This window comes from Lactuca saligna, chromosome 4 (genome assembly GCF_052625555.1).
Source record: "Lactuca saligna cultivar CGN05327 chromosome 4, ASM5262555v1, whole genome shotgun sequence".
In the NCBI taxonomy this organism is placed as follows: domain Eukaryota; kingdom Viridiplantae; phylum Streptophyta; class Magnoliopsida; order Asterales; family Asteraceae; genus Lactuca; species Lactuca saligna.
In genome coordinates this window covers 304,603,179-304,628,924 of record NC_136420.1, presented here as the reverse complement: position 1 = coordinate 304,628,924, position 25,746 = coordinate 304,603,179, and the positions used below count along the sequence as shown (strand labels likewise).

The following is a 25,746-nucleotide window of genomic DNA, read 5'->3' as shown; positions in this document are numbered from 1 at the left end:
GGGTGCACGGACCCACAGAGTTATAGCCTCGAGTGGCTAATATGTGTTTTATGTGGTATTTTGGGGAACTCACTAAGCTTTGTGCTTACAGTGTTTGGTGTTATTTGTTTCAGGTACTAGTGACGATCGTGAGAAGGCGCCGGCTTGATCAGTACACACACGAGATTTTTATGTTATGAGATCTTAGGATTTTTGTATGACATGGATTGAATTTCAAGCATGGGTGTTTTTGCGAATATTAAATGAATTTTGTTTCTATAAAATCCAAAAAAAAATTGTCTTGAAATTTTACGGTGTTACACTCCGCAACTGACCGTGATGCTTTTTCCGCAGAAATGCTTTCCGCCGTCGTTCGTCGCCTCCGTCACCTGACACCGTTGACGACATATATAGAACTCCATCTGCTTCTGTCGGAAACACCACCGACGACACCCTACGAACAACCGGTGAGAGGTATGGTTACTTTCTCTACTTTTATGATCGTCTTTCATTTCTATACACTTTTTTTTTTTGGGTTTAGGTTTTTTTGAGTCGCCGCTATTCAATTTTTTTTCCTATTATGTTTCAATTTCAAATAAAAAATTCTTATTTTCGAAATTTAGATTCAATGGTTAGAGGTTCATAAACGCTATATTTTTTGGTGATCAATGTTTCATGAAGAATCATACGAAGCTGTATGTATTATGATTTGTTACTGCATAACTGTACTTGATTAATAAATGAAGATTGTTACCAAAATTTGAAGTTCCCTAAGCTTGACGACTATTATTTTGTTTTACTTTTCTTCACCTCTATGTTAACAATAGTGAAAATTACCCTACTCTTATGTTATCTTCTGATTGACGGTATTTTCTTTCAGTACCACGTAATTGATAAATGAAGAAAATTTTAAAGATGCATTCAAAGTGTTCAATTTAATGCATCAAACAAACTTCAACCAAATCTGTCCAGACGGCGTTGCTCAAGAATTGTGATATAGAAACTTTATAACTATCACTTCAATGTTCATGAGTGACGTATGTTATTAAAACTTTCTTGGCCAAATTTGTAATTTAATTAAAAAGTGTATTCTAAAGCTATATGCTTTGAATTCTTACCCAAAGTGCGTAACTATTCAATATGCCATATGAACTTCAATTGAATTCTATAAAGAGGTTGATTTGAACTAACTATTTGTTTTGTTATATTTATTTATCCTAAAAACAAGTAGGAGGAGGAGAGTTTTATTTTTCAGGTGGACTGTAAGGTCCAAATGGAAGTAGAAGACACCTCGGAAAATGGTGCAAGATAGCGATAATCCATCTTGAATATCCAAAAAAGCCATCAAGTGATTTTATTATTGCTGCATCTGATGAAACAGGGACTATAGTTTTCACTGGAAGAAACAATAAAGGTATAACTTTTACCAACTATATAATAAATTAATAGTATTTTCCTTAAATTTGTTCCATTCTCATGGTTGCAGTGGACTTCATGAAAGATGATAGCACTGTAATTTTGCGTAATTGGATGCTCCAAGTTGTTGTATCTGTCATGCAAAATGCCAAAGCCGACCTTTATAGAGGGAAATTTAAGATGAAACTTCTTCAAAACTCTTTATGTTTTCTTTTCAAATTAGTAGAAAACAATAAATAATACCATATGCAAAGCCCATATTGTATATAAATAATAAGTTTAAACATGAAATTTCCATTTTCATATTTTAGATCCTTTTGATTAGGCGAAGAGCAAGGAAGAAAAATAAAAGGAGGTGCGTGAAGTTGGATTAAGTTCTACCCCCCATTAAGTTCATTATCCAATATTTATGACACACAATCCTATTATTTGGGTCATAGACTCATGATATCAGTTATTTTATTTGTTCTCTTTTAATTAAAAATTTTAATTGACTTTATATTTATTTACAGGTATGTGTGCCTCTAAAAGAATGAAGACTTCAAGACTTCATAGAACAAAAAATTTCCCATTTTGATAGGTTTGGCCTTGTGGAAATTTAGATGGTTATTTAGGCTTTTTGCGACAAGTAATAACCATTTTCTGCATTATTAATGGTTATGATGAGATAGGGACAAGTTTGTTCATCTTTTACATTTTTTGTGTGAATAGTCTAAACTGTCTTATTCTCTCAATATTGAGTCTTGATTTTGTATTGGAACCAAAGACTTAGGCAAGAGGTTATTGTAGGCTTTGTAGAATTTTTTCAACTCTACTTGGTGAGACTATAATTTCAACATATTTTTAATTTATATGAATCACTACTACGTCTTCTTACAGGGAATGTAATTCCATCTGAAAAGTCAAAACCTAAAACAAGTCAAACTAAAGCATTGATACATGTTGATGCTTCTCTTATTGATGCAATAGAAACCAATCAAAAAAATTTATTTGTTTCTATTTTGATTTCTTATTGTGGTGTTAAATTTTTTGAAATTCCTATCTATTGGTCTAATTGTGGAAAAATTAGCAACTACTATTTTGTTTTCAATCAATTTACAGGGCTATGATTACAGAGATGCATATGGGGTTGACTTTAGGGTTTGACCTGCCATAGGACTTTAGAGTTTTAGTGGTATAATGAATGGTAAGTGTAAATATGATGTTGGAGATGGAAATGGAATGGAAGGGGTTAAGTGAGGGAAAATGTGCAACTTCTTTTTCCATTTTTTTTAGTTCAGAAACTTATTTATAAAAATAATATCATGTTTTATACAATCGGAGAAACAATTTTTTTCATCTCTTAGGGTTGAAGGGGAACATGAAGGTTTTGGATAAGTTTTAAATTACAATCTTTTTCTCTTAATCATAAATGTTTATAAGAATCACAAATTTTGATGGAATTGAGCTAGAAGATTTTGTCAACATGTGAATTATTTGATTTAGTATTTTTCTTATCCAATTTTCTCAGCCACAACAGTAAGTACATGACCATTTTACCCTTAAAAAAACAACAAACCATTTTAACAATAAACTAAACACCAATATTTTGATTTTATCATATTTTTTAGTTAATGCTTCTTATAAGAAGGTTATTTTCATATAAATTAAAATAACTATTTCACCCGTATATAATTTTTATTTTGTTTATTTGGATAAAGTAATCTTAATCTGAAATGTTACTCCTAGAACATTTTTTTTGTTGCATGTGGCATCCCTGTTCAGATTTATCCCATCAAATATAGTATTCCTATATATATATATATATATATATATATATATATATATATATATATATATATATATATATATATATATATATATATATATATATATATATATATATATATATATATCTTAAAATTGTCGTTTTTTCCGTTTAATACTTTCATATTGACAACTTTTTTATTTTTTTTCCTGAACATGTCACTTGCCCACAATCAATTCTTTGGTCACATAACCAAGGATCTTGAAAATCTTAAAGAACTAAATATGTTGTGAATGTCTTTTAATGTCATTTTGAATACAAATTTACTGTAGTCAATTTTTATAAATTAGAAAGAACTCTTCACAGTCTTAAGTTCATTATGTCAATTTTTCCTCCCTTATATCGTTTTTAGATCATATTATAAATCAAAACTATGATGTTTTAAGTAATTTATAATTTAAACAAGCATGGTCCAATTTCATCATGTTATCATGCCATAATCTGTCATGGTAAGTTTCAGATGTTTTGTGGTTTGGAAGAACTAATGTGTCACACCATAGACTTAAACATGGAACAAAAAGATTATAAAGATGAAGGACTTCCACCTGCACGGGATAACACTTATCAACTAAAAGAAGAAGCGGAATTTACACCACAACTGTTTCAGCAATTTCATTAGGTCGTGGAATTTGGCATATATAAACCAAAATTGGGGAATGTACTTTCATTTTAATGTTCAGTTTTCTGTAATTTGGATCATCAAAATACAAAATGCCAATGTATATTCATTTTTTACCGTGTTTGCAAATGGACGAATTGCAGAGAATAGCAACATATTTTATTGTGGCTACCAATTAAGGCGATGCACTATAATTGCACACAAAAGCAACACCTTCCAAAACCCATCGTGCGGGGCCGGGGGGGGGGGGGGGGGGGGATCTAGTTATTATTATTATTATTATTATTATTATTATTATTTGTTTTTTTTTTTTGTTTTGTTTTGTTTTGTTTTGTTTTTTTTTTTTTTTTTTTTTTTTTTTTTTTTTTTTTTGCTTTTTGTTTTTTGTTTTTTGTTTTTTGTTTTTTGTTTTTGTTTTTTGTTTTTTGTTTTTTTTTGTTTTTTTTTGTGAATAGGTGGAGTGAAGAAAAAGAAGAGATTATGATGGAAAGGAAATGAAGAAATTAATGTGATTTGTATCTAATTTTGGATGGATTGTGATGTAAAGCAACAAAATATTTTACCCTTGCTTCATCTTCATTCTCCTACAACCTCACATCAGTGATTCTTCATCTTCATTCTCACAACTTCTACATTCTCAGTGTATCTTATTCTTTTTCATTCTCACATATCATGTTCTTCATCTCTCTCTCTCTCTCACACACACACATACACACCCACAAATCATCTTCATTTTTTCCCTGTCTTTACCACCATTGTCTTCTCTCATTCATCTACTTAGTCTAATGAACCCTAGCCAAGGATGAAAGTCATTTGATACATTGGCAGATTTAGTATATATCCTGGTGTAGCCCGGGATATCCCTAAAAAAAATTCAGTAGAATAATTTTTTCTGGATTTTTTTTCTTATTGTGTATTAAGCGGTTTTTTTGTCGAGATACTCCTTTACTTTAATCCTGGATCTGCCACTGATTTGACAACGAAGTTTCTTTCGCTCCCCTTAAATCCAAGAACGCATTTATCACCTCCCCATTCTCCTTCCATCCGCTTCCCTTTCTTTCTCCTCCCCTCCTCTCCTCCCCTCGTTAATTTTTAATCTCGAACACATGATGATAGTGACACAACTTATGATGCGAAAGAATAAGAGAAAACAATTTTACTTTGACACAACTTATTCACTCAAGCTCACAACCAATGTCAATAATTGGTGTAGTAAAAAGCTTTCAACAATTAATTAACATCACTTACAAAGAGGCACCAAGCAAGCTCCATATGATTCATAAACAAATTCAAAAATTGTGTTAATAATGCCAAAATATAAATTTTGAACGTCATGGAAAAGTGTTAGACACCATGTTTTATTATTGTTAAATGATGTCAAGACTCAAAAGGCATCAAATGCTCTTCAATTTATAGTGGCATGAAACCGGATGTGCAGGATTTAATGTTAGAATTATTTTCTGAAAAACACATTTTATCGTCTTCTTTTTTGACAATTAACAACTCACACAAGTTCGAGATCACTTTATATCTACACACAATTGATCTTTGAGTCTTAATCAATCTAGTTTCACAAACACTAGTCCATATTTGCGAATGCTCAAGTGATTTTTTAGTGCACCTTTCATCAATTACGTTTTCTTGTATCTTGTAGATTTAATTTTTTTTAAATGTCGGCACTCTAAAACATAACACAAATCACACCTCCAATAATGCATATAATCGGTTTTATCATATTAAAATTGGGCTACGGCCTCTTTTTGTATTGAACTTTTTTTTGCCATATTGATTGTCTTGTTTTCGTTTCATTTTAATTAAACTTTTTAAGTTAATAATAATTCTAGATGTATTTCTCAATCTTCATGAATACAATCTATATTCTTTGATTTTATAATTGTAGAAGACTTTGTAGCAAGCACAAATTTAGCGTTCTGTTTGCTTCTTGCTTGTTCTTATGGGTATGTTTTCCGTTTTTGTTGGTATTTGATTATCGCTCATATTTGCTATTGCTATTGGATTGTTTGTTTTGATTATTGTCAATATGGGTCAATAATATGATTTTTTTTAGTCTATTACTACTCGAATTGATGGTAAAAGTTATGTCTATTATAGTTATGTGATGAAGAATTTTTCAAATGTAAAACATAGATAAGGTTATGTTGATGGTACATAAGGTAAACCTAAAGATGAGAAAGTTAGAAACCATGCAATGTTGTGTGATATATGTGAAATGATAATTCTAAGATTACAATTGGATCAACAACAATGTAGTGCAATCCAATGGTACCCAACTGGCCAAGTATAAAGCTAAAGAAGTTTGGAATCGTTTGAATAGATCATACACCCAATCTAATTTGCTTTATAGTATCATTAGTATAATCTGAAAACAAATAGTTGAGCTCTAAACATAATGCTTCAAATGTTGAAGATTTCTATGTTGTGATGTTCTATTTATGATATCAATTGACTCTTACTGAATTTTCTGAGTTTGAAGCATTTAAAACATACATTACTAGGAGGAAGGATCAATGTTTGATTTAGTTTTTGATGGCATTAAGGTCTAACTTTAAAGGCTTACATGGGACTATTAAATCTTATAACCTTGTTTCTACAATTGATCTAGTTGTTCACAAAATGACTGTAAATGAGACTTGTCTCAAACCTTAGGTAGATAAATGGTTTGAAGCATCAACTACTCCCACTATTTTTGTTATTCACAATGATCCCATCCTACAAATTCGTCCGGGTCACATCACTCCCTAAAGTTGCTTTTGATGAATGCATATTTTGCAAACATGAGAAACATTAGAAAGCAATCGCAACACTTGGAAAGGGATCGTAAAAATCATGTTGGATCTTGATAAAAATAAGCACACCAATACTTCTTTGGGAAAATGTTCCGCAAGAAAGATTGGAGATGGGAAGAAACCACTTTTTTGGCATGACATTTGGTTGAGATTGTGCTAGTAAAGCTAAAACTCCCAAGGCTTTCGTGTTAAAAATCAATACAAAAATTCTTACTTTTGCACTGAGGAGCTTCTATGCATAATTCAAATGGACTTAGAGTCAGCGAAGGTCTTCTTAGTGGCAACCCAGAGGGTGTGCGAGTGGTGTGGTCGCAAAGGGCCTCCGATTTTAAGGGGCATCCGAATTTAGGGAAAATATATAGTAATGATTTATAAAATACATTTTATGTGTTTTTATTAAAGAAATTAGCAGCTAACTATATGTACAATGTAACATTTGGTTGCAATCTTAAAGTAATTTTAATTATGAAAAAAAAATCTTATCATAAATTCTATATTATAAAAAATTTAAGGAAATTATGTATATAAAAAATACATATATGTTTCTAGTATAAGTTCAATCAAATGTTATAGGTTTTATAAAACTCACAAAAATATCAAACCCTAACAAACCTAATAACAGTAAAAATAGATTGTCAGTGTTGCTCGTCTCTTTTTAAATTTCCTAAATTCCACAGATGCTTAGCTTCTTTCTCTCCCAGGCTAAATGCTTATTTTTTGAATGATTTATTTATGAATTTATAATGAAGTTACAGAATAATATAGTAGAGGAAGTAATAAAACAATGTTCTTGTTTTTTCTTATATATATCATAGTGTCTTGTGAATTATGTTTATCACTCTATCATCTAGCTTTATAGTTTTAGCTTTTCAATATTTGGTATAGAGGAGTTAGAATAGAGCATTAGCAAATTTTAGGGTGGGGGTGGGAGAGGGCGGAAAAGGGATTCCTATTTTTTGACTTTTAATATTAATATAATATAGTCCGATGTTTAGAAATGTTAGGAAACAAGAATTTTGTTTGTTGTTCTAACTATTTTAAACATTAACTTTCAATAAATATTAGAAATATATATTGTTAAGTTATTAACATTGGGTTTTTTTCGTTAAAACAAGTTGCCTCTAACTAGAAAATTTGAGTCGGATTGTTCTAAACATAAAAAGAAAACAAAAAGAATAACAATTTGTTCATAGTTAAAGAGGATCTATCTATCGATTCATCGTTAAACAAATGTCGAAACATCATCATCATGAGGAGTTAGTTGTGTAAGAACACAGAGAAGAAGACGTTGAATTACATGTGCTAGAAAACATGGATGAAGTTCATGATGTTCTGGAAGAATTTAAAGAAGAAGAATTTGAACTGCAAGTTCTAGAAGATATGCCTTTTGTAGATGAAGACATATCCACCTTGAATGGTAATGATGATGACAAAGAAGATACTCCAATGAACATGTATGATCCTAGAAACTAGAACATCTATTGAATGGATACATGATGTTATGGTCATGCATTTACAAGATGTTTGATAGTATCTTTGAGTTTTGAATTTAGTGATAACAAAATTACTTAATAATACTTTATAAAAAAAATTATGGGGCCTTATTTTTATTTTCACACAAGATCTCCGACATGTTAGGGTCCTGAACCTTGTACATGTGTTGTTGAAGTAACTTATTTGGTTGCCATGGTGCAGTTTATTTTTTGTACCCAAATTACAAATTCCAAAGACAAATTGGATTGGACATTCGACTCCAATGGAGTTTTCTACATAAGATTGCTAAGACAACTCAAATATGAAAGAAAAAAAAAATCAATTCTAACTCGAATAAAATCCAACATACTTAATATGTTTTGGATGACAATCAATCTTGAATTGCATCTCGTTAACTCTGAATTTGGTTCGTAGATATCAATTGAAATCTAGCATACGTTATGTTCACTATGATGACATCTAAGTGAAGGTATTAATCATACTTATGTGACTTGTTTATACTTTTGTGACATCTAAGTGAAGGTCTTGGAACGAACTTAATGTCATTTCTTCTTCTTCAATCCAACAAATCTTCATTGATGATGGGCTTAGTGTAGCTTCAAAGATAAAGGTAAACAACTTCATATAATTGTCTTATCAATTTTGTGTTCGTCTTGAAAGCAAGAACACATTGGTGTTTAAAAGGATCGAAAATCACAACGATTTTTTTTTTATTTGGTTAGTCATAGATCAAAATTGTTTAGCTTATATTAGCATGCTTGGTATAGCTTTCATATTGTTGCATCCTCTTTCTAATTGTATTTTCTCTCTTGCATTTTGCCAAAAAAATATCAATAAAGTTTTCATTGTTAAAAAAAATATGTATGTCATGCTAACCGGACCAAAAATGCCATTAGCCGAAATATTAAAAACTATTATCTCATATAAAAACATATAAACATGTTTTTGTCCAAACATACAATTTTTTTTTGTGCTAAAAATAAAATATTTTTGTACCCTATCCTATCTTCCAAAGTCCCCTAGCGTCACAAATGCCAAGAAAAGTTGTAATATACATAAGAGTTTACGTATTTAGCTTACAAGTATTATTTTATATTTTAATATAGAATTGAAAAAAATAACAAATTACACAATCGGAAAAGTACAAGTAATAGTCACATAAAGTGGAGACACTTTCTTATTCAATGTACATCTTAACTTGCACAAGGTACAATCAAAATAAGCATGAGATGGGTTCCATGTTGAATATTCAAAAAAGTGACACGTGTGGAGGAGAGAATCTGATGGTGAAACGATGACAACATTCCTCCGCCATTGCTTTCTTCTACACCTCCTCACGAAAACCTCTTAAAACGACGATTAAACCCTTCTTCTTTCTCTCTCTCTCTAGAATTGGGGCTTTTTTTCTCTCTCTAACATGACGATCGAAGAAGGAGAGGCTCAAATTGACCAGCTTCCGATGGACCTACTTGCTCATATATTCGTTTTCATCACCTGCTTCAAGGATTTGGCGCAGTACGTTTCATGAATTATGATCCTTTTGTTTTCTAATCGATTTTTTTTTTTATTTTTTGAGATTTCGATCGTTTTTCGTTTTTTAGCATGTGTGTTGACTGTGTTTGTATGTGAATTATGAAGAACGAGCAGTGTGTGTAGAAAATGGAGGGAAGGCGTGAAGCAATCGATGGGAAGCAGAGAGAAATTGAGTTTTGCAGGTTGGAAAATGGATGATAAATCAACTTCTCGCCTTGTTTGTTATGCTTATGGTCTCAAGGAGCTTGACATGTACGCTTTCCACTCACTCCACCTTTTTTACGCTTTTCCCCCCCCTCTCTCTGTTTTCTGTGTTTAGCATTTCAATTACAAATTCCTTGAGAAAGTTTTTGACGCTGATGAGGAAATTTCATCGATCAATTTTGATTGTTTGGGAAAAAAGTGATTATGATTTGTAATTTAGGTTAAAGTTCATAGAAATTTAGGCATAACAACTTTGAAACACGCATCGAAATCAATCATCAGATGCAAATTACAAGGTATTTGATGTTTTGGATTGGATTTCTGATTGTTTTTGTTATGATTTTCAGTTCAAAAAGCCGATGGGGTTGCCAAATAACAGATAACGGATTATTCCAGTTATCAACAGCAAAATGCATCGCCAATCTTACCTGCATATCACTATGGGGAATGACAGGGATCACAGACAAAGGTGTTGCTCAACTGGTATGTGTTTTATCAAAAACATTCAGAATCATCAAGAATCATGCATTTTCTTTACATAATGGACCTCTAATCTTCAATATCATAATCTAGATTACTTGATTGTTTTTGGCTTTTGGCTTCTTGAGAACAAACAAGTTGACCTTTTCTTGTTGACCATGTACAGATTTCAAGGGCCAATTCATTGCAACACCTAAACATTGGGGGCACTTTCATAACAGATGAATCTTTATTTGCAATTTCCACCAGCTGCCCGAATTTGAAGGTCAGCTGCCCGAATTTGAAATACAAATAAAATAAATGAAAGTACTTTGCTATTTATACAAGTATATAAAAAAAAAAATGATATTGATTATATTTCACATAATTGCAGAGTGTTGTATTATGGGGATGTCGTCATGTTACTGAAAATGGGCTTCAAGTTCTTGTAAATAAATGTCGGAAATTGGAGTCAATAAATGTATGGGGTATGAGAATCCCTCTTGATTCCTTTATTGCCCTTTTGGAAATACGTCCAGCTCTTCAAATCACCCCTCAATCACTGCTTAATATCGAAAATGCCCCTCTGTTACCTGTTTTTTGAGGGCTTACTATTGGTAAAAAAAAATGTGTACAGATTGTTGTGATTGTATGTAATTTATTTATTGACATAATAAAATGGAAACTTTGTGTGTTTTCTCCATCTTTGTTGGTAATTTTGTTTTGATTGCTTGATAAATTGTTTAAAGCTTGGATTTTTGGCCAATAAATGTACAAGACAAAAAAAATGCAAAATGCAAAATAATAGGAGATTGAAAAATAGATTGATCTCAAAAACTAGCTTTTGTCTCGTAAGATATGAGAAGCTAATTGATAAACTAATATCATTTAGTAAAAATATAAGTGATAAAATAAATGGAGAATATAAAATGACATAAACAGATATTTATATAGATAATAATTAATGATATATAAAGGTATATTTGGAAAATTTATTGAAAATGTTGAATGAACTTATTTGTAAATAGAATGGTTCGGTACCGGTTCTAGTACAATACCGACACAATCAAGATTCGGTACTAACTGCTCAAACTCTAAGCTGAAAAACTAGTTTTTGCATGATAATCTGGCTGATAAAATAATAACGTTTTTTTTAAACTAGCTGATAAACTAATTGACAAATATAAAACGATATAAAATAAATTTTAAATATATAATTAAAAACATGTTATATTATATAGAACATTATTATAACTTATTTCATCATATTAAACTATTTAGTTACAAAGAGTTTTCCGATCATTTTCATTTTTAAAACACTTTATTACATTTGATATTATATTTGCAATATAATTTATCCCCTCTCATGTATAAATTTTCAAATAATTAACTATTAACACAAACATATATTATTTGTTATTTCTATAGAATTTAGAAGTAACGTAATATTATGTTTTAGGGAGTGTTTGTTTTATCTTTTTGAACCAACTTTTAGATTTTATATTTTCCAAAAAGTTAAAATGGGGTAAAATCTGAGCGTGTGGCTCGGATAGGGCTCCCGGGCCTGATGGATTCTCTTTCGCCTTTCTAAAGAAGCACCGGGAGGAAATTGGTAGTGATTTCTATCTAGCAGTTAAGCATTTTGAAGCCACAGGGCTCATTGATGAAGGATGTAACTCATCTTTTATCACGTTAGCCCCAAAGGTACAAGACCCGATCACGTTAAACGACTTCCGCCCTATCGGCCTAATTGGATGTCTATATAAAACGACTTCAAAGGTCCTAGCTGAGCGGTTGAAAAGAGTGATTCATCATGTGGTCAGCAAAGAACAAACAACTTTCATTAAAGATAGGAACATCCTAAATGGGCCTCTAATCCTCAATGAAGTCATTAACTGGTTAAAGAAGAACAAAAAGAAAGCGTTCATATTCAAAGTTGACTTTGAAAAAGCTTTTGATTGTATTAGCTGGGATTTCCTAGATTCAATCATGCAACAAATGGATTTTGGGGATAAATGGCGAGCCTGGATTCGTGGATGCTTAGCTTCAGCAAGGGTCTCGGTTATTATTAACAGTGCAGCAACAAAGTAATTCAGAATGGAGCGGGGTGTGAGGCAGGGGGACCCGCTGTCCCCATTTTTGTTTATCATAGCTGCTGAAGGACTCAATATAGCTCTAGAATCGGCAAAAGAAAAAGGTGTTTTTAGTGGTGTTCAGCTCCCCCACTGTGGTCCAACAATCTCGCACCTACAGTATGCTGACGATGTGATATTTTTGGGATCATGGTCATTGGAAAACACGAAAAATCTGATCAGAATATTACGGTGTTATGAGCTGTCATCGGGGCTCAAGGTTAATATGTTAAAGAGAAAAATATTCGGGCTCGGTGTCCAAACCTGTGAATTAGAATTGGTGGCCCGTAGCTTTAATTGCTCGATTGGTTCACTCCCGTTGACCTACTTAGGTCTCCCAGTAGGTGTTTCGATGGTCCGTGAAACTCATTGGAAGCCCATCACCGAGAAATTCCAAGCGAAACTTTCTAGATGGAAAGCCTCTACCTTGTCGTTTGGGGGTAGATTGACCCTATGCAAATCTGTTCTAAGTAGCCTTGACTCATTTTATTTCTCATTATATAAGGCCCTTGCAAAGGTACTTAAAAGTCTGGAATGAATTCGGATGAAATTTTTCATGGGTGGGAGCTTGGAAGCAAGAAAAATGGCCTGGGTTGCTTGGGATAAAATTCTCGCTTCCAAAGAAAGAGGGGGACTCGGGGTTGGCAGTTTGAAAGCGCAGAATCTTGCTGTCATGGGTAAATGGTGGTCGCGATTCAGAATCCAACCAGACAACATATGGGCCTTGGTAATTCAAGCCATTCATGGTTCCGACGGTGGTGTGCCCCGTCCAAAGGCTGTAAGAAGAAGAAGCAGTTGTTGGGGCTCGATAGCATGCCTGCCAGCATTTTTAGACAAAGGTTAGGTGCCTTTCTTATCTTTCTTCCAAAATTCATTAAATATTGACGGTTCATACAAATGGTCTTGGTCACTCGACCCTTCGGGTGTTTATACTGTCTCCTCACTGCGGAATCACATTGATAATCAGTCCCTGCCTCATAGTAATGCTGGTTGGAAATGGAACCCGCTTGTGACGGGTAAGGTAAACATATTAGCCTAGAGAGTCTGCCACGGTAGACTTCCATGCATGGAGAACTTAAGTAAGCTTGGTATCAGCTCTTCAGACTTATGTCAAATGTGTCATGAAGCCTCAGAATCGGTAGATCACATCTTCGTGGGATGTCCGATATCAAAGGAAGCATGGGTGCAGGTGTGCAGTTGGTGGCGGTTATTGGGAATTTCACCAAATAATTGTAGTGAGTTGTTAAATTGTAAAGACTCACTAGGGGGACATAATAGGCTGGAAATGATTCATGAGGCTATAATGTTGGTTTTCTTATGGGTAATTTGGAGATACATAAACAACAAGGCCCATTGTTTGAACTCAAACTCCTGCTCAAAATCGGCTTTGGCATTCGAGGTACAAACATTTTCGCACCTATGGATCAATGCAAGGAATCGGAAGGGAAGGAAGCTTAGATGGCTCGAGTGGCGTTGTGACCCAATCTTGGAGTGCTACGGCAGGATGTAGTTAGCTTTTTTTAGTTTCTTTTCCGGCTTCCATTTTCATTCTCATTGTCCTTTTCTGTTTATTTCCAATTGTCTCTCTTTTGATGTAGCGTTGTTTTCTTCGGGACAATTTGCACCTCCTATCTCCTGTCTAGTTTTTTTTATTAATATATGCCTACCGTTCTAAAAAAAAAATGTTTGATAAATATAAAAGATCTTCTAAAATTAATTTTTTGAAAAATAACGTATGACTTTTTGGAACTTTTAGCTTAACAATTAAATGAACCCTAATACACATTCTTCTCTTCTCGTTCTTCTCGCTGTCATTCATCATCAACCTCCCAGTCACGTATCAGCGGGTTTGCTTTTTCATGATAAATGAAGTTATGTTAGCAGTGTTTGCATTTGCTTCCTTTGTTAATCTTTATCACAACAAAAACGTGCAGATTAGGTATTGATTTTGTTGTGTTGAACCCTAATCCAGAAGCTAAAACAAATTATTTTGACAAATTCATCATTCAACCAATGTATCTGTTCGAATGTGATGCTACCTTAAGTGAATAATACAAATAATCTCTTATTTTGTAGGAGTATTTTTCTCAAATTCTTAGTTGAATGACTGCGTTTTTACTTTAATAGTGATAGTTTTCTCCCCAATAAATATTTGCAGCCACTTTCACTGTGGATATGGCTAAGATTAGTGAGAAAATAACACAACTAAGATGGTTTTATGGATCTTCTCTGATAAAACCACCATCAAGTTCAAGACTCCATTACTTCCCTTTCCAAGAACTCAAGTATTGTATCGTTGTTGCAGATCAATCATGAAGACAGATACAACAATATTACCTATCATAGTCAACGAAACCATCGATCCAACTGATGAAGAAAAACAGATATTCGATCGATTGCGTGAAGTTCTTGCTCATTTCAATCTTGACACACAGCTTCGTGTTGCAGGTGGATGGGTTCGCGATAAGCTTCTAGGAAAAGATTGTTATGACATCGATATTGCTCTTGATAACATGTTAGGAAAAGAGTTTTGTGAAAAGGTAAACGAGTATTTAGTATCCACAGGTGAACAATCACAAGGAATCGGTGTTATTCAAAGCAATCCTGATCAATCCAAGCATTTGGAAACAGCAAGAATGCGATTATTCCATGTCTGGATCGATTTCGTCAACTTAAGATCCGAAGATTACACTGAAAACACCAGAATTCCAACCATGCAATTCGGTTCTCCAGAACAAGATGCATATAGAAGGGATCTTACAATCAACACCTTGTTTTACAACATCAATACATGTTCAGTTGAAGATTTTACTAAAAGAGGGTTGAATGATTTGAAATCTGGGAAAATCGTGACACCATTGCCACCAAAAGAGACGTTCTTGGATGATCCTTTGAGGGTTCTTAGAGCAATTCGTTTTAGTGCAAGGTTTGAATTTGAAATGGATGAAGAATTAAAACTTGCAGCTTCAGACAATGATGTGAAATCTGCCATTGGTGGGAAAATCGGCAGAGAAAGAATCGGACATGAAATCGATCTTATGATATCCGGGAATCAACCCGATAAAGCAATAACTTACATATCAGAATTAGGTTTGTTTTGGGTTGTTTTCACATTACCTGAAAATTGTAAACCTTCAATTTCACAAGAAGATGATAGAATTTGTGTTGAGTATATGAATTTGGGAATGAGACAGTTTCTTGAAGTGGGGTGTAGTTTTACAAATGAACAGAGAAGGATTTATTTATACGCATTGTTGTTTCTTCCACTTAGGAAGATAGTTTACATAGACAACAAAAGGAAAACATTTCCAATTGTGAATTACATTTTCAAAAACTCTTTAAAGTTAAAAGTTAGTGATGCGGATGATGTTACGAGGCTACATAATGGAGTTCAGAAGCTTTTGTGTTTGATCCCATTCGTGTTATCAAATGAAGATATGAGTAAAATTGATTTGGAAATTGATTTGATTGAAGTTCCTGTGAAATTGAAACCAAGGATCTTGTTGGGTTTGGTTTTGAGGGAAATGAAAGATTTGTGGAGGGTTGCTTTGATGCTTTGGAGTATTGTGGGGGGAGAAGTGGAGAAAAGGAAGGAAGTGTTTATGGAGGTTGAAAGAGAAATATTGAAATTAGGTTTGGAGAAAGTGTGGGAAGTCAAACCTTTGGTCAACGGGAAGGATATAATGAAACATTTGGAGCTTGAAAAAGGGGGCCCGGTTGTTAGTGAATGGCAGCGGAAGCTTCTACAATGGCAGCTTGCTTATCCTTCCGGAAGCTTAGAGGAATGTGTTGATTGGATGAAGAGGGAAATAGAGAAGAAGCGTGCTAGAACATCAAGAGGAGAATAATCTTAATCTATTTCTAGGTGTTTTTATTATTATTATTTTTTTAGTAAGTAGGTTGCTATTTACATTTTTATCAAGATATTGGTATATCTTAGAATCTAAACACGGGGAACAGTTTTTTGATGTAAGTTCTTGTGATGTACAAGAAGTAAATTTTGATGCTAGTGATATCGGTTTGCGTATTCTGAAATATAAGAACAGAGAAAACGTGATGGTGTTTTTTCTTTGTTGTTGTGTTGTGTTTAGGGAAAATTGTAGGAGATATCAACATACTTTGCTCATGGGCAATGTACATTGATTATTTTTTTATCCATAATAGTAAGTTGCTTACAGTTTTTTACCTAATAAGGTTTAACTGGACAACCTTATTTATTTAATTTTTTTTATTATTTGGTATCTTATGTCGTGCTAAAAACAGTCGTAATCACAAACCAACAGATTTATTTCAAAGAAGTCTATCGAAGGGAAGTCGAAGAACAACAATCAAACTCAAAAACATTCAGTGTAAAACAAAAAAATAGCATGGTACTTTCAATTCTTTTTGTTTTTTTTTGTTTTTTTTTTTTTTTAAAATTTATCAAAGCACGTGTTTGAATTTCTTCTTATTATAGCATTGTAATCTTGAATAAATTTTTCTTAGTACATTTTACTTCAAAAAAGATGCCCCCTATCACTCTCTTATACTACTATATCTTTATACCTTAATAAGCATTTAACATGTTTTGCTGAATTTTAAGAGGTATAACATCAAATGCAAATTGTACAATGAATTTATGCATTGAAGCTTATTTAGTCAAATGATTGAATACAAGGTTTTATTTTATCCCTTAAAAATCTCCATCAATCAAACTGAATCAGTCAAAGTGAAGACTTATTCTCAATTGTTCCTTGAAATGGGGGATTTGAATCCCTTTTTTGTTGTTTCTCTTCTGTTTATAAAGAAACGTTGCCCACCAGCATAGTGCTAACGGATAGGTGTCTCTTTCGGATCTGAGTCAGAAGCACACCATCACCATCGACATCGACGCTTTATCTCTCACCCTTAACTCTCTCATTTACTAAAAGCCTAATATCTCACTACCAATGTATCTCTTGCTCTGTGTGTGTGTGTTTCTGTTTTATATATCTTTAATATTTGTGTTTTGTTTGTATCGTACGGTCACAGTCATAGAAAAGAAAAAGAAATTTTGTGTTTTGGAACCCCAGATGAACCCTTTGGTAAAATCTTGGATCTGTTTAGATCTACGTATGCTGCTGCTTCCCCGAAGATTCAGAGGCAGAATCATTTGTTATGGTTTCTGTTGGTGATTTAATCACCAAATATATTTTAGTGTAATGGATTTAACAAGTGTTTCAAGAATAGTGTTTTAATTATAATACAAGTTAGGAGGTGTGACAATGCACACTTGTATTTACTGAACATTGTTAGTACCGAACCCTGATCTACTGTGTCAAGTCGGGGTTAATTCGTATTTTTTCAAAGTTGAAAACGGTTATCGTTTTATCCGTTGTGTGGATAAGTCCGGGAAACATATAACTTCGTTGAAACACAGAAAACAAAAAGGACGCTTTCTTCTTCATTCTCTCTCAAAATTGATTCTATGTTTTGTGCCTAAAATCAGAATCGTTTCTTCAGGAATTATCATAGTTTGGATTTCGTGATACCCAAGGCAATTAGGGTCGAAATATCAAACAAGGAAAGTGTATCACACGATTCCTGTTTGTGATCCAGATTTCCTATAACCCAATTTCGAAATTCCCCAACAGTTTCTTTCTTATTTTACGATTTATGGTTTCATTTAGAACTTTTTCTTGATTAAACAAAAAAACTGCATGTGGGTTATGATGAATTTGTGTTTGAGTGTTGTATCTGGTTTTTATTTTGTTGTTTTTACTCAAAATGATTTCTGAATAGATCTATGTTTGGGGGCTGAACTCTGAAGATTACATTTGTGTTGTTTTGGCTTTCGATTTTGATAGTCATATTTATTTTTTTTGTTGATTTATTTTACATAATAATATTTATTGATTTATTTTGGGAAAATGTCAAATTTAATGAACTTGAATTTGTGTGTTTTTGATGAAATTATTCCATGTTTGTTTGTTTTTCTTATCAAATCTATAAAACTAAAGGTTTATGTTAATCTCAAGGTACATAGATTTGTGGTTATTACTCATGTATAAAGTTTTGGAGTTTATTTAATATTTAACAGGTGTTTTATAATAAAGTATATACATATTTGTTTTTCATTTCAGGTTTTATAGTACTTGAGTTGCTGTTTGTTGAGTCAAGATAAGTAATGAAGCTGGTTTTTTAATTTTAGGGTTTGTTGATAAAAATTTGAAACCGGAAGCAAGTTTGAACTTTTAAATATTGTAGTCTTTTTGGTGAACAATTTGAAATGATATATGTTTAATACGGTTTGTATACGATTTAAATAATGAATTGTATTAGTCTTTGTTTATGAAATTAAACTGATAAACGTTGGCTTCATTTATGATTATAACATTAAACTTATAAATGTTGGTTTTATTGTTTAATTTTATGAGATGCAATGGTGTATTTTGTATTTTGTGAATCTTGGGAATATATGTAAAACTTAAAAAAAATGCTGATTTCTTTATTGATGTTACGATTATTAGTTTAATATTATTAAGTTCTTAAAATTTGAACACAAGAGTATTTTTGAATTTGCTTTGTAGTCATTAGTATGTAAAAATATGTTATAGTTAATGCATAATTAAGTATATGAAAAATAAATAGTATTAAAAAACTTTTAAAAAAGATATTAATAAGATGACTAGAGATGAGGAAGTTAGAAAAAATGGCATAAAAAGGAACATAAATAATATTAAAGGCTTCAAATGATTAATACAAATAAAAAAAACTAAAAGCAATATAGTTCTGCACCCTACGTCATTCTATCACGTTATCTTACATTGTACTATCTCTGTTTAATATTTTCAAATTTTGAATTATTTTTATATTATTTTTTACTACAAAAACTACTTAACATGAACTTAATATTTTTTAAAAGAAGAGTTTAATTTTTTCAACGTTGAAACATCATTGAATAAACCATAATAAATGTATTCGTAATCGATGGATGATGAGTTGGCATATGAATTTTAAAATATTAATAGAAAATATCAATATGTTTCTAGGGAGTTATTTAATTTGTTTAATGGGAAAGTAATAGGTCGTGAAATAATAAACAACTGACTCAAAATATGTAGTTTTAAGATTTTTTGAATCTTCATTTTATCAATTTTTGAATATTGTTTTTTTTGAAATCTAATAAATTAAAAAAGAATAATTGTTTTAAAAATAAGAAATAAAAAACGAAATTTGAATGTTTTTTGGAAAGCTTTTTGAATATTCCATTTTGGATGTTCTTTTATTATTGTTTTTTCAATAATTGTGTTATATGTTTTTTGAATATTGCTTTTTGGAAAAACATACGAAAACTACAAATCTATATACATTCTGGTAACAAAATGAAAAATCATACGAAAACTACAAACCTATATACATATTGTCTTTTACTAAAGCAACATAAAAATATAAAGGAAAAAACTTTTATGTGGATTGTTATAAGTTACTATATAGAATTATTACTTAATGATATTTAATCTAATTTATTTTATTTACTAAAATAAATTAATCTTTGAAATTAAACTAATAATTGCATTAAAATTAAATTAAGTTGTCCGCTACATTGCCCAAGTTATATCCTATACATCTTCGTGAAGTACACCAAAAAAAAAACCTATCTTTAAACTATTAACATCATATTGAAATGAAACAAATGGGCGAAAACAAAATAATACCCAACAAAAAATTATTCATTGAAAGAAACTATTGTTAGCCGCAATAAAACAAATCGAAAAAAAAAAAAAACAATTTGACGACCGCCCAAATGATACTAACTTTCGTTCGGAAACTAATCGCCGGAATGAAACAAATCGTCGCCCCTGCATCGCGAGGGTATGCTACTAGTATTATAAAACATATTATTCACATCTTGAATTTTAAGAGGTATAAGATATAAAACTTTTTTTACAAATCATTTCTACATAACGAAAAATCATTAGTAGTTAGTTTAAAAAACATGAATTAAATAAGATTGTTAAGAAACTTAATTTGGAACAAAATAACAATTTGAAAATATTAAATTAATGCACATAAATTAATTTATATTTCTTAAACTAAACACCGATAATAATTAATTTACATTAAATGTATAAACATACAATATAAATATAAAGACTATACGTAAATATTTTATTTAAAAGAGGTAATTTTTTATTATATAATAACAAATAATAAAATATAATAATTATTTCCCCATCAAAAAACCATTTGCCAAAAGAGTTAATTGTCGTCGCTGCTTTGCGCGGAGATACGTGTAACTTCTCTTTGGCAAATTAATAAAGAAAGAATATTCTTAATTTAACCAAAACCAAAAATCCTTGTACTTCATTGTATTTATATAGGTATGAGTAGATTTAGGGCGCGTTTGGTTTGATAGAATGAAATGAAATTCGAGGTAAAATGAATCTAATTCCACTATATTCCAGTGTTTGAAAAAATAGTGGAATTAATTTCCTACTATGAAGAAATCAACATTTTACTTTATTACTCTTGTTTTATTTCACAACATAACATCTACCACCATCACTCACCTCTTACACCACCACCACCACCACCACATGCCATCACGTACCACCACCACCACCACTACCTACCACTACCACCACCATCACCACCTACCACCACCACTATCACTTACCCCCGCTACTGTCACCACCACCACAATCCACCTGCCATCATCACTGCCATCACTACCCACCTATCGTAATAGCCACTGCCACTATCACTACCAACCAATACTACCACCACCATTCACCGCTCATCATCACCTACTGCCACCACCACCACCTACCCACACTACTACCACCGCCATCACTACCACCACCTACTGTCACTACCACCACCGCTACCTACCCACCTACCGCCACTGCCACCTACCATTGCCACCACTACCACCTACCAACTCTACCGTTATCGCCACCACCCACCATTTGTCACCGACACTACCATTACCACCATCACTGCCACTACCATCATTACTTACCACCGCCACCGCCACCACAACCACCTACCACTACTACCGACATAAATGCTCAATTAATAAAATGAAAATTAACTATTTTTATTTTTTATATTATATATATTTACATATAAGAAAACAAAAAAAATTAAGTAAAACAGACAAAAAAAAAAAAAAAAAAAAAAAAAAAAAAAAAAAAAAAAAACAATTCTGTTATTTTATATGGATTATAATTCTATTTCCTGTCATCCAAACAAAATCTGTAATTAAACTCTTTTTCCTATCAACCAAAACGTATGTGAAAGTAGATTTAAGTTTCTACCACTACCTTTTCTAATTCCTTTAAAAACATTCAACAAATCAAAAAACATCTTTTCTCGTGTGAGTCTTAAAAGTTACACTTCAATTAAGAATCTTTTCTAATTCCATTATATATATATATATATATATATATATATATATATATATATATATATATATATATATATATATATATATATATAATTAAAGAAATAAATATTAGGAATAGTAAACTTGTCATTTTTTTTTTGATAACTTTGCTCTTCATTCTTTGGTTATTTTGACATTTTGGTGATTGCAAACAATAATTTTATATTTTTTATGAACCTTTTAATATTTAAAGTTTGGTCACAAAACTTTAATGGTTTGACAACTTTGATCCCTTTTCGAAAAAGTTGCTAATTCCTACCCTTTTAATTATTTAGCCATTTTGACACTTTTGGTCCTTGCAGTCAAAACTTTTACATTTTTTCATAAAAACATGAAAAAACGATCCAGGGTAAAGCCCGAGCTTTTCATCATTGCACTTTCTACGTCTGTCATAGTTATCGATTCGGAAACAACATTGAAAGCTTCTGGCCCCCGTGTAGCAGGGGTAACCTTTCTAGTTATTATTAGATTTTTTTTGTACAATTAAGTTCTTAAAACTTTGAGTGCATTAAGTAAAAAAAAAACATCGTAGTAACTCTCCGATCTACAGTAAGTAGTAACTATTTCTTCATTTTCGCCTATCTCCGAGTCCTCTCTTGGGAGAATCTCAATCTGAAGATTACAGGTGCATCTTCTTAATCTCTTTGTCTACATTAATATCTAATTGATTCTTTTTACAGATTATACTCATAAGCATTCGATTGAGTCATCTAGTTGCTTAGTCTCACTCGGTTTTTGCACAATTAGGGTTTCATGCTGTTATTTTTGTTGTTTGTATGTTTAGGTCGAATTTGATTGCTTTTCCATGATAAATGTTATGTTGCTAGTTAGTTCATATGACTCTTTTTAATATTCATCACAACAAAATTGAAAAATAGAAAAAGACAAATTTAATCTAACTTTTTAAAGTTTTTATAAGAAATAACAAAAAACATTTAGAAATGACCCATATAGCCAACAAAATCTCAAAAGGCATGTGACCTTTGCGATTTCAGACCATTTGCAATTTCCTCTAACTCAATCTTATCTATGATTTCTTCTATTATTTTGCCTCTTTACAAATGTCTAATGCATAACATTATGTATTAGACATTATTGTGAAAAACAAAGATAAGTGGGATTGTACAAGTGCTTCTGTATAGACATTTATACAATCTCACTCTAGAAGAGGAAATCATACAGGAAATCGTAATAGGGGTCTGCTATTTCATCATGCCAAAATTGCAAAACCAGATTTCCTTTTGTGCTTTTGATGAAATCGTTGTCCAAATGACGAAACCCAACCCATAAAGGCCCAACTGCAATTTCAATTACTATATGGGTCACTTTTTAAATTTTTTTTTTTGGCTATTTATTGGAAAATATTTAGGGAATTTAACTAGATTTGTCTTTTTCTCACAACAAAATCGTGCACACTAGTTATTGATTTTGTTGAAAATCCTAATCCACTAGCTAAAACAAATTATTTTATGTTCGCCCTCTATCATCATCGTGATTTTTTTTGGCCATTTCATCATTTAATCCATGTATATTTGCAGCCATGTTCATAGCTAAATTAGTGAGAAAGTAACGCAATTAAATTGGTTTAATGGATCTTCTTTGACCACATCCTTTTACAGGGTAGTTGATGCAGGTCAATCATGAAGACAAATGGAACATTACCTGTCATAGTGAAGGAAACCATTGATCTAAATGATAAAGAAAAACAGATATTCGATCGATCGCATAAAGTTATTGCTCATTTCAATCTTGAAACAAAGCTTTGTGTTGTAGGTGGATGGGTACGTGATAAACTTCTAGGAAAAGAATGTTATGATATCGATATTGCTCTTGATAACATGTTAGGACGAGAGTTTTGTGAAAAGATAAACAAGTATTTGGTATCCAGGAGTGAAGAAACACAAGGATTTGATGTTATTCAAAGCAATCCGGATAAATCCAAGTATTTGGAAACAGCAAGAATGAGTTTATTCCATGTCTGAATTGATTTCGTTCACTTGAGATCAATAGATTGCAATATGCAATTCGGTTCACCAGAAGAAGATGCATATAGAAGGGATCTTACAATCAACACCTTGTTTTACAACATCCATACATGTTTAGTTGAAGATTTCACAAAAAGAGGGTTGGATGATTTGAAATTTGGGAAAATCGTGACACCATTGCCACCAAAAGTGACGTTTTTGGATGATCCATTGAGGGTTCTTAGAGCAATTCGTTTTAGTACAAGGTTTGGTTTTGAAATGTTGGAAGAGTTAAAAGTTGCAGCTTTAGACAATGATGTGAAATCCGCAATTTTGGGTAAAGTTAGTAGAGAACGAATTGCCTTTGAGATTGATCTTATGGTAAACGGAAATCAACCTACTAAAGCATTAACTTACATTTATGATTTAGGGTTGTTTTTGATTGTCTTCACACCACCTACAAATCCCAAGCCTTTAATTTTAGAAGAACATGAGAAAAGTTGTGTTGAGAATATGGATTTGGCATGGAGATAATTTCATGAAGTGGGATGTAGTTTTACATATAAACAAAGGAGGCTTTATCTGTATGCATCTTTGTTTCTTCCAATTAGGAACATTGTTTATATAGATAACAAAGACAAAAAAGTATCCGTTGTGAATTATATATTAAAAAATTGTTTAAAGCTGAAAGCTAGTGATGCACGTGATGTTATGAGGTTGGACGATGGAGTCGAGAAGTTTTTGTGTTTGATTCCATTCGTGTTATCCAATGAAGATATGAATAAAAATGATTTGAAAATTGATTTGATTGAAGTTCCTGTGAAATTGAAATCAAGGATCTTGTTGGGTTTGGTTTTGAGGGAAATGAAAGATTTGTGGAGGGTTGCATTGATGCTTTCGAGTATTGTAGGGGGAGAAGTGGAGAAAAGGAAGGAAGTGTTTATGGAGGTTGAAAAAGAAATATTGAAATTAGGGTTGGATAAAGTATGGGAAGTCAAACATTTGGTTGATGGGAATGATATAATGAGACATTTGGAGCTTGAAAAAAGTGGGCCCGTTGTTAAAAAATGGTTGCGGAATCTTCGACAATGGCAACTTGCTTATCGTTATGGAAGTGTAGAGGAATATTTTGATTGGATGAAGAGCCAAATGGAGATGTAGATTGCTATTTAGATTTTTAATCTAGAAATACATAGGATGTTGGTATATATTAGAATTGAAATAGGAAAACATTGTCTATGTAAATGCTTGGGAGTCACAAGAAGTAAATTTTTATGTTGATGATGATATTGATTGTGTGGGAAAAAGTGATCATGATTTTATATTTGATTTTTTGACATTTTAAAGTGATTATCTTGATAAAATTTGATCCCACATACTCAAAATCCATAATTACAAAATCTTAAATATACATGCAGACAACCAATGGTTTTCTAATCAACATCTAAATGTAGTCCTTCGGGTTCACAAGCATTTATATGGTAATATCCAGTATCTGTATCAGTTAGATATGCTAACATGCTCGCAAGTTTATGTGAATGTGAGATGTTTTAGACTTTGAAAGCTAACACATAAAATAGCGAGAAAAGAACATAAAAACAGCCGATGAAGATTAAGCATAACAAACGAAGATAAGAAGTAGATTCATCATATACTTGCTCTAATCCATTGGTTTTCTCTTTTTCTTAGAATGGCTAAAATGATTTTATAAAAACACACTCTAGCACAAAGAGCTAGAGGAACAAACTAACAATTACAGAGATATATACTCATAGTGGGATTTTTAACTCAAGAGTTTTCACTTTATGCTAACTTTATTGTTCCTATTTGCTAACCAATCAAGAAAATAGATAACAATTCGGTCTAAAATCGTACTCTTCTGAAATGAGTTTGGATTGAAGACTATATTGTTTCAATACCACC

General features: G+C 31.9%; 2 protein-coding genes and 1 long non-coding RNA gene across 5 annotated transcripts; all 3 read left to right on the top strand.

The window, feature by feature from the left end:
* The first annotated feature begins 1,177 nt into the window (after nt 1-1,177).
* LOC145039307 (uncharacterized) lies at nt 1,178-2,204 on the top strand. Its single transcript, XR_013679808.1, has 3 exons — nt 1,178-1,393; nt 1,466-1,750; nt 1,908-2,204. It is a non-coding gene; the product is annotated as an uncharacterized LOC145039307 (long non-coding RNA).
* A 7,241-nt stretch (nt 2,205-9,445) lies between these two features.
* On the top strand, nt 9,446-11,021 carry LOC145039306 (F-box/RNI-like superfamily protein). Its single transcript, XM_078987374.1, has 5 exons — nt 9,446-9,637; nt 9,761-9,907; nt 10,207-10,342; nt 10,506-10,604; nt 10,713-11,021. The coding sequence occupies exons 1-5, from the start codon at nt 9,540-9,542 to the stop codon at nt 10,920-10,922; spliced, it is 690 nt and encodes a 229-aa protein (XP_078843500.1). The 5' UTR covers nt 9,446-9,539; the 3' UTR covers nt 10,923-11,021.
* Nucleotides 11,022-14,243: 3,222 nt separating this feature from the next.
* On the top strand, nt 14,244-24,797 carry LOC145043914 (tRNA nucleotidyltransferase cca2-like). Of its 3 annotated transcripts, none has more exons than XM_078992688.1 (2): nt 14,244-16,094; nt 24,743-24,797. In XM_078992688.1, the coding sequence occupies exons 1-2, from the start codon at nt 14,661-14,663 to the stop codon at nt 24,788-24,790; spliced, it is 1,482 nt and encodes a 493-aa protein (XP_078848814.1). In that variant the 5' UTR covers nt 14,244-14,660; the 3' UTR covers nt 24,791-24,797. The 3 variants fall into 3 exon arrangements, with proteins under 3 accessions (XP_078848814.1, XP_078848813.1, XP_078848812.1); XM_078992687.1 differs by lacking the exon at nt 24,743-24,797 and having other exon boundaries at nt 14,244-14,389; nt 14,756-16,552; XM_078992686.1 differs by lacking the exon at nt 24,743-24,797 and having other exon boundaries at nt 14,244-14,389; nt 14,609-16,552.
* Nucleotides 24,798-25,746: the final 949 nt, after the last annotated feature.